This window comes from Ursus americanus, chromosome 11 (genome assembly GCF_024610735.1).
Source record: "Ursus americanus isolate L20-20 chromosome 11, mUrsAme1.1.p, whole genome shotgun sequence".
NCBI lineage: Eukaryota > Metazoa > Chordata > Mammalia > Carnivora > Ursidae > Ursus > Ursus americanus.
This window is the reverse complement of record NC_142137.1, coordinates 9,511,756-9,521,479: the sequence shown is the minus strand read 5'-3', so window position 1 is coordinate 9,521,479 and position 9,724 is coordinate 9,511,756. Positions and strand designations below refer to the sequence as shown.

Below are 9,724 nucleotides of genomic sequence, written 5' to 3'. Positions count from 1 at the left end.
TGTTTATGAGCTTAATTTTAGATTTTAATGGTCTTATGTAATGGAGTTTTCTTTTGAACCAGTGGCATCTCTTAGTTATCACTTTACTTTGGGCTGTGAACTCACTTACCTAGTAGTGGGGGCTCTTTTGAGTGATAGTATGCTCTGGGGAAAGGCTGAGGGCCAGCCCTCTGGGCTATGTTGGGCGTTCAAAGAGAGGCAAGAAGAGAAAGCCCTATGGTGGATAGCCCCAACACTACAAAAACTGAGTGTAAATTATTTCAGTTTTTGATCTACCATGTAACCCTTCAGATCAGAGCGCCCTCTTCAGACACCATGGGAGAAATGGCAATTTCCTAAGGCACTTCCTAGAGTCTAGGGCCCACATTGCAACCCACCAGTCGTATGAGTCTGGAGGGGGAGGAGTGAACAAATAATGCATGAGCTAGTCAATCCTTACCTGTTTTCCCCAAATCTTCACCCAAAAGGGCTTTTGTGCTGCCCAGATTTTATCTGAGGATACCTGCAGCAGAAGTCTGGTTCACAGTACTAGTACCTGCTGTGAGAAAGCAGGCAAAGGCAACTGGTTTTCTCTAATGAATCTACTCAGACATTCAGCCAGCCACACCCCCACCAAGAACCACTTCAAAAACGGCTCCCATGTCCCCTGGGAGTTTTACTCTTTTTTTTCTTTTAATCATTATCTAAACACACTGAAAGAAACATTCTAATCAAAATATAACAGAATTTACATGGCTTTATTTATACATTACTGGTATTGAAAGCAAACTTTATACAAAAAGTTTTATACATATAAAAAAAATTCTTGGCTGGGCGAAGCCATTTATGTGTGTATACACACAAACACACACACACACACACATACACACGCACAAAGTATTTTACATCATTGTAATTATACATATTTACAAATACACTATTTAAATTATTTTACAATTTACCGAAATGAAAGGCAATTAGAAAAGCAAATAAAAATGGATGAAAACAAACTAAATAATTATTTAAAATGCTACAAAATTATTTTGAAAAATCTAGAAAAGAAAGCCGTTTCTTTGAAATATCAAAACTAAGGTTTCAATGCCATTTTGTTGTTGCTTTTATCTTAATAACAAGTTCTGTTTAAAAATAAATATCTTGACCAGTAACAAGTGAGCAAATCAGACTGATGACTGGTACAATCTTAACATGCTGACTTGAGATTAAAGAGTCAGCGAGTTAATAGCAAATGATCAAATATTCCATAAAACTGCCCTCTACTTCCCCATTTAAAACATGAGGAATTCCAAGCTTCTGTGTAGTATGCAATATCAACTAAGACTCCAAGGAGTTCAGCAATTTATCTGTAATGTAAGAAAATGCTAAAGTTATGATTCTATTTTTCTGATATGACCCTTTTTATAAGGTGTTGTTCTTTAAATGAGTTCACTCAGATATCAGTCTTAAAGAACTAGGTTTTTACAGAATCAGTTTGGTAACTTTACTGCTATATTCTGATTTTGACAAGAATTTAATGAGACCGTAGTACTTGGGATGGAAAAAAATTAGTTAAGAGACAGCTAGAAATAAAATAACCTACTGTTTTTGCTGTCATGCAAGCAAATAAAATTTCAAGTATCAAAGCCATTAAGATTTTAGATTTGTAATGGAACTAATAAGCATAACTTCCAGACACAAGTTACTTCTTTCATGAATGTATATGATCTTTACAAGAGAATGGAAGTCACATTTTAAAATAACATTCAGGTAAAACAAAAACTCAGCTGAAGTTCATAAAGGCAGTGAAAATTTTAAAACAGTAAATCTGAAGAATAATCAGGCCATTTCAAAAAAGGTCTTAAAGAATACGCTTTTTCCATTTAAATTCTCCATTATTCAACCTTACATTCTGAATTATGTAAATAGGACTTTAACTTCACAGTAAACGGCTAAATATCTTAAGATCTCATTAGCAAATGAGCTGCTTAGAGAGGAAACTGAAATTAACAGATTATCTCAAGATAGTAATTTACACTGGGTCCAGAATTAGACGCTTCACACTAAAAACCTATGTCCAAATACAGTTTCTATTCAGATTTAATTTGAACTGAATTTAATCTGAAATTAATTTAAAATTAGTGTTCTGCATTCAAACAATTATGATTACAAATAAATTGAAAAACAGTGATAGGTTATGTATCTTTATAATTCTCCTTATGTGAAAGTCCAAAATATCTAAGCAATTGGTTCAGGTCTTACAGAAAAAAACTCTGCTGATAATTATTGCCTTAATAAACCTGTATAGGAATAGCTTAAATAAACTGAGGAAACATGCTTGTGAACATTATTAATTTAAATTAACATAGTAAATCATGCCATCTATTCAGATGACAGATTTCATGTTTATGAATGATGTACGTTCTATATTTTAGAAGTATTTAGTACCCTAATTAAAATTTGAAAAATATTAAATTACAAAGACTACAGATTTCATTGCCTGTGAAATATATGCTATTCCAGAATGTTTTATTTTTCTTCATCTATAAAAGATTTTTTACTAATCATCAAATGCATTTCCCCTCCACCTTAGACGCCTCGGCAATCAGAAGGCTGAGGAGAAATGTAATATGGTATGTCAATTATACTTAAAAAGAGAGGAGAGATGCCATGCTGATCTGAACTGCAGCAGGCTTCACTCTGAGCATGTCCCTGTGGATGAAGTGACCTTAGAATCCTGCATGAGCAGTCATCCTCCAACCTGTGACTGAAGCAGGAACTCAACTGGATGTCTCTCACCCACTACTCATATCTTCAATGACTAACAGGCCATTAACTGCACAGTAACAGTGTCAAACATTTACTTTACTAGTCTCCTGTGGCAGAACCATTAACTACCTGCATTTTGACTTTTCAAAGAGCTTCATTAGCTGCTGGAATCTTTCTGAGACCTGAAAAATTTTAAATGAGTGTTAATTACAAATAGCTCAATAATATTTTTTTATCTGTGATGAATATTTTCATAAAAACAGCTAAAGACAGAGAAAGTTGCCCTCAATAATAAAGACATGAAGAAACGTTTGGAAAAACGAAGTATCTTCATACTAAAGGTGATTATGAGTTTAATGTTTTAATACTAAACTTTAAGCAAACATCATTACAAAACAGCGTGAGATCAAAGAGGTAAGACAATATGAAAAAAATTAGGATTATTCCAAACTTCCACCATCACCAAGTTTTTATTTATTTTTTATTTCCTTAAGTAATCTCTATGCTCAAAGCAAGGCTCAAACTCACAACCCTGAGATTAAGAGTCACAGGCTCTACTGACTGAGCCAGCCAGGTGCCCCTTACTAAGTTTTTATGAGTCCTACGTAAAGAGCCATACTGTTAAAGAAGTTAGCTAATAAATAACTACGTATTTTAAACATCATAAAAATTAAATTTATAGTAGCAACACTTGTAAAACTATAGAGATGTAAAAATTGGGTAGTTACCTGATACGGATTTTTATTCAACTTGGCAGCTAAATAAGAAAAAGTTTTCAATGATGGCCCTCTTTTTTGACACTCCAATAAAATTTCCCGGTCATCATTTCTGAAGAGAGAAAAATGTTATTTAGCCTTTGTACATTAGAGCCAAAAGGTAATAAAAATTCCATTACCTTAATGTCTACCAATAGGAGGTGACATTTTTGTTAAAACCCACAGAAAAAAGAAAAAAATGTACATACCAAAATATGGACAATGATTATCTCTGAGAAATATTATAGATGATTTTAATCTTTGAGCACACAGGTGTTTCCCAAAATTTTCTACAACAAACTAATTCATTCTTCTAATGCCAAATTAAAGATTTTTTTTAAATTCTACATTTAATTGTAGAGTACTTTTAAAATCAGGGCCCAAACATGATCATAGTCATTTTTCTTTTTAAGATTTTTTAAAAATTTATTTATTTGTCAGAGAGAGAAAGAGAGAGCACAAGTAGGGGGAGCAGCAGGCAGAGGGAGAAGCAGGCTCCCCAATGAGCAAGGAGCCCAATGTGGGACTCGATCCCAGGACTTTGGGATCATGACCCAAGCTGAAGGCAGACGCTTAACCAACTGAGCCACTCAGGCATCCCACATGATCATAGTCTTAATAAGCAGAAGAACCAAAAGTAAAATGGAATCCAGATCTTCTCATTTCCAAACCTGTTTTTCTACATGGTCTAAACCAGTGTATGTTCTTATACTGAGATTCTATTCTGCCACCTGTAAATTACCTGGAATGAAGGCATGGAAGACTGTGGTATTAAACAAAACTGGTCACCAGGACGTTGCTACAGAGATCCCCCAGACCTTTGAGCACATCCGGGGCCCGAGGTTAGGAGCAAAAGCAAAGGGACAGTTTCTGGAGACTTAGCTCAAGGTGACAAGGGAGAGAGGATGTAGGGCCCTTAACAGTCTAGCAAGCCAGGCACTCCGGGTGTTCCCAACACCAGCTGTTCCCCAAATGTGCATGTCCCCAAGCTGCACTTTAGAGGCTGCTAGTGTTCTGTGGTAGCTAGTGCTTTTGGTTAAAATAAACAAATCTCTTTTTTAAAAAATTAAATAAAATACAATAAAATTAAACTAAATAGGATAAAATTTAAAAAATAAAATAATAAAACTGGTCACCAATTTCAATATGACTGAGCTTCCGTCATTATGCACGCTAGTTAAGTCTGGGGAGCAATGAACCTCTAGTAGAAAGGTTCATAACTGCAGTTACATTTATGTCTGAAATGGGGTCTTTTTTTTTTTTTTAAGATTTTATTTATTTATTTGACACAGAGACAGCGAGTGAGAGAGGGAACACAGGCAAGGGGAGTGGGAGAGGAAGAAGCAGTCTCCCAGTGGAGGAGCCCAATGTGGGGCTCAATCCCAGGACCCCAGGATCACGCCCTGAGACGAAGGCAGATGCTTAACGACTGAGCCACCCAGGTGACCCTGAAATGGGGTCTTTAAATCTGCATTTCTTAAAAAGTTCACATAAAAATCAGAAGTGCAACCTATTGATGAAACTTTTTTCAAACTCCTAGTTTAGGGGAAAACACAAATTACAAATCCTCACACTTTCTGCCCAGTTTCACCACTTGTCATTCTTCCTTTCTAAAATGTGGTTATCGGTGGGCACCTGGGTGGCTCAGTCAGCTAAGCATCTGACTGTGGCTCAGGTCATGATCCCAGGGTCCTGGGATGGAGCCTTCCATCAGGCTCCTTGCTCAGCAGGAAAGCCTGCTTCTCCCTCTCCTTCTACCTGCCACTCCCCCTGCTTGTGCTCTATCAAATAAGTAAATAAATTCTTTCTAAAAATAAAAAGAAATAAAATGTGGTTATGCTGGGGCACCTGGGTGGTTCAGTGTTTTGAGCATCCGGCTCGATTTAGGCTCTGGTCATAGTCTTGGGGTCGTCGGATCGAGCCCAGCATTAGGCTCGGTGCTCAGTGCAGAGTCTGCTTGTCCTTCCCTCTGCCCATCCCCATACTCACACTTGCTCTCTCTCTTTCAAATAAATACAGAAAATCTTTTTTAAAAAATTAAATAAAATGTGGTTATACCAGCTCCTTACAAATCAAAGAATTTTTAATTGAAAAACTAAAGTTAAAACAAAACAAAACAAAACAGGGCGCCCGGGTGGCTCAGTCGAGAGAGATCAAGTCACTCTTGATCTCAGCTCAGGTCTTGATCTCATGGTTGTGAGTTTGAGCCCCGCATTGAGCTCCAACTGGGTGTGGAGCCTACTTTAAAAAAAAAAAAAAAAAAAAAAAGTGAAAACTTATGTCCATGGTGCTAATGCACACACCTGGTTAAGAGCCACTGCTCTACATCATTCCATACTACAGCTAGACTGTACTCTAGAATGTACTTCTACCAACTTTGGCCACTTTTGAAGTGATTACTTGTCATATTTTAGGATGGGATAAAACTACAATGACATGATAGAACAGATGTCTGGCCTGCCAAAATTTCCTGGTGATTTACAAGATTCTTACCTTGTCCATAAAACTATAATTTCTCCCTTCTTTTTAATAACATTCCTTGCAGAAAGGCTTATAGGAGAAGTAGCAGATGTTGCTGATGGATCCTTAATCCCTGGGCTTGATGATGAGGGGTCTTTGGTCACTGCAGGGTCCTTTTTCTTACTGGCTTTCTTTTGGTAAGCTTCGCCATTCTCACCAGAATCTTGGGTAATTTTCTTGGCCTTTTCCCTACTGCTTAAGTCTGTTTCCTTTCTCTGTTTTTTATGAGAATGATTTACATCAGAAAGGTTTTTTCTCTTTTTAGGAGCATTATCCAAAGCCCCAGGCAACACTGAACCATCAGAATTTGATGCCGGCTCTGACTTTAAATCATCCTTTTTTACTTCGCGTGAACCGAGAGGTTCCGAGGTCAAATCGATATAGGTTTCCTCAACAATGCATTCCAAAGGCCTGTCTGCCACCTGCACCTTTTCTTCCTTACAGTTATCTTCATCTACGCATATCACCTGACACTCCAAGCGTTCAACAGCTAAAGCAGGACAGTTCCCTTCATTTTTACTCTCACTTGAAACATCTTGTGTCAAATCAATAAAATCATCTACAGTATCAGGCTGCATATTATCTAATATTTGAGCACTCTGATCCAAACTGCCTTCGGAGCATCCCAACTGATCAATATTTAAAACTGTTACTTCTATGAATTCCCCCAAGTTTTTGGTCTCAGTGACTGGATCTTTTGTGAGGTCTATGTATGTGTCTGGAAGATGATCCTCGACAGAATGTGAAATTTCCTCCATTGGAGGCAACTCCTCAATGCTTTCAGATACTTTTGGTTCCCATACTGGATGCAACTTGAAACATTCATCAGTCACTTCATTACTATGACCCACTTTACCTGAAGCATCTTTAAGAAATTCATATATATCGGGAACCTGTGTTTGTATCAAACAGTCCTGTTCTTCATGAGCTGATTTACTGCTATCAACATTGTTGTTGGAATTTAATTCCTCCACAGATTTAAAAACTCCATTCTGGCATGAAACATATTCTTTCTCTGCTGCTTTATCAGCTTCCTTTTCCACTCCAGGCAAAGATGCCAATGACTCATCAGCCACCGTGTTCTGTTTAAGACTAGGGGAGGTAGACGGTGCTGCACGCCGTATTTTCACAATGAAATGATCATTGGACTTTTCCATTATGACAGCATGCATGGGTAGGTTGGGGTGGTACTGAAAGCCTGGAGCAACAGACCGACTTGTCCATGATGAAGAACAACTTGATTTGCTGCTTGAATTATCAGACTCCAGAGCTAAATGAATATCTTGTTCAGATGCGTCCTCTTCCTCAAGCAAGGCATCCTCACTAAAGTGGGCACTAATAACTTCTTCAGGAGTTGAACTAGACAAAACTTCAGGCTTTAGGAAACTGAGATGACCGTCTGACTTCAGAGGTGATGGCACTGTTAGAGAGACTGCTAGATCTTCCAGAAGTATGGAGGAAATGCAGGGCTTGCTCTTTTCTGAACTACATACATTATCTTTACTCAAAGCTATATTAGTGGACACTTCAAACATACAACTTTCATCCAACACATCAGGATGAACTGGCAACGAAAGCCCTGAAGTCAGAGAAGGACCTTTCTCAGATGATAATAATGACCAGTTATCATCACTAATCATTTTAGGACAAGGAGAAACCACCCCTGAAACTAGCTCGTCGGTTGTACAAGCTGGTATAGATTCACACTTCAGACTCTCCAGCAGCTGTTTTTCTGGGGTCTTTAACTCCCACTCACTTTTTTCATTACAATTAACGCTGTTATCCAAAAGATCAGAACCCTGTAACAAACTTTTAAATATTTCACCCATCTGGGCATCACTCACTAAATTGAAAGTAAGGCTGGAGGCTTGCTGTTCAGTAAGAATCTCGAAACTGCGTTCTGGCTTCAAAGTTGCATGCTGGGATCTTTGGGCCTCCTCCAATGCGCTGCCTTCAATTGTCCCTGGCTTTGGGCTGCTGGGACGGTTTGGCTCCAAGGAGCATTCTTCAGACTGAGAGTTCTTAATATTATCAAAGCAAGTGTTACAACTTTTTTTAATGTCACGCTTTACTGTGTTAATATTGAAATTATTTTGGTCTTGTTTTTCCTCAGATTTTTTACATCCTAGTAAAGACTTACAATTAACAGAATCTTCTGATTTGGGGGATTTCTCTTTCAGCATTTCTTTGCTGGAGCAGTCCACACTCCCCTTCTGACCATTTGAATATTGTACTTTCTCTTTATTTATCTTTTCACGTTTTCCTTCATCACTGTCACTGCCAAAGTTTATGGAATCACAAAACTTTACTAAGATTTTCTTAAGCTTTGCAAACAAATAATCCAGCTGTTCATCTACAAATTTCCACAGTTTTTTTTTCATATCCGGTAGCTGTTGTTCAAATAAACGATCCACAATGCCGTTCTTCTTAACTTGCTTAAGCTTGGATTCTATAACGTCACAGAGATTACTCTGTAGGGTAGTCACTGACTTTGAGATTTTGGATAAATCAAGATGTTTAATTAGTGATGTAAAACTCAAAACTGCTGACTCGATAATTCTATGAAATTGTATTATTGAAAATTTTACCTTAAATTTCATATAGTTTTTCCTTACGTGTTTTCTTATCATTCGTAACATGTGCATAATCTCTCGTACAGAGGAGGGTGCAGCAATAATCGGAACTATTTTTTCCAGGCTGGAGGTACTCATTGTCTTGTCTTTCTTCTCTGTTTTTGAAGATCTGCTAGATTCACTTCGTCTTTTATTCCATTTGCTTTTGGTCTGATGGATTTTTATAGAAGATGTTTTTCTACTGTCTTTACCCAGATGCATAGTACTTTTCCTACTTCCTGGGCTGGTTTTTGTGTTCTGCACTTCAGTAGAAGTTCTAGGTGTAGCATTTTTTTCAAAACTTTTTTGTGGTTTAGATTTTTCACTGTCGCTTATAATTTCTCCTTCTTCTAATTCATCTAAAGATGAATTTTTATGAGAGTCTGCATCTGCAAATTTGTCGGGTTTGCAAGTTGGCTTTTGATTTTCCTTATTGAGATCAGACTTGCTCTTCGAGGTAGACTGAGCTGAATTTGGTGGAAATGTATCTGTGGAAGAGAAAAGTATATTATAGTCACATGACTAGAGTCTAATCATTTGAGATTTCCATATAAAACGTAACAAAAACTTAAATACTGAGGCAATTCATTTTTTTTTAAAGTAGGCTCCATGCTTAGTGTGGAGCCCAATGCGGGGCTTGAACTCACAACGCTGAGATCAAGACCTGAGCTGAGATCAACAGTCAGATGCTTAACCAACTGAGCCACCCAGGCACCCCCAATTCATTATTTTAATAGCTTTTTTTAGTAGAACGTTAATGTCTAATACTTAATCATGTCATATGTCTTTACTGGTCTCAGTTGGTGCTCAGTGATGGTGTGGTTTGGTCATCGGAATAACCATCAACCAACTCTTCAGGTATCTTTACTTCATGTTAGCAGCATCACCTACTTTACACCATTTGCTGATGGCTTTTGAACAAAAATCTGAAAACCAGCAAAGAGTATTTGAAACAATCTGTCCTACCACTCCCTTTTCTGTAAAAATAAGAATTATCTAAATTTAGATTAAAGGCTCAATGTACATTTCTAATTAACAATGGGGGTCTGAATAATACGTTAATTATGTTATCAAAAAAGAAAAAGCACTGGGACA

The 9,724-nt window shown here is 37.3% G+C and overlaps 1 protein-coding gene across 4 annotated transcripts in view; it reads right to left on the bottom strand.

Moving 5' to 3' along the window:
* Positions 1-439: 439 nt before the first annotated feature.
* CASP8AP2 (caspase 8 associated protein 2) overlaps positions 440-9,724 on the bottom strand; it is a 38,338-nt gene continuing 29,053 nt past the window's right edge. For 2 of the 4 annotated variants that reach the window (XM_087865321.1, XM_087865322.1), the window contains 4 exons: positions 5,991-9,117; positions 3,471-3,570; positions 2,872-2,924; positions 440-538 (listed from right to left, as the gene is read on the bottom strand). In XM_087865321.1, the coding sequence (XP_087721447.1) occupies positions 529-538; positions 2,872-2,924; positions 3,471-3,570; positions 5,991-9,117 (3,290 nt within the window). In that variant the 3' untranslated portion in view covers positions 440-528. Of the gene's footprint in view, positions 539-716; positions 2,925-3,470; positions 3,571-5,990; positions 9,118-9,724 lie in introns of those variants that run through there. The other 2 variants (XM_087865324.1, XM_087865323.1) reach the window with 2 other exon arrangements.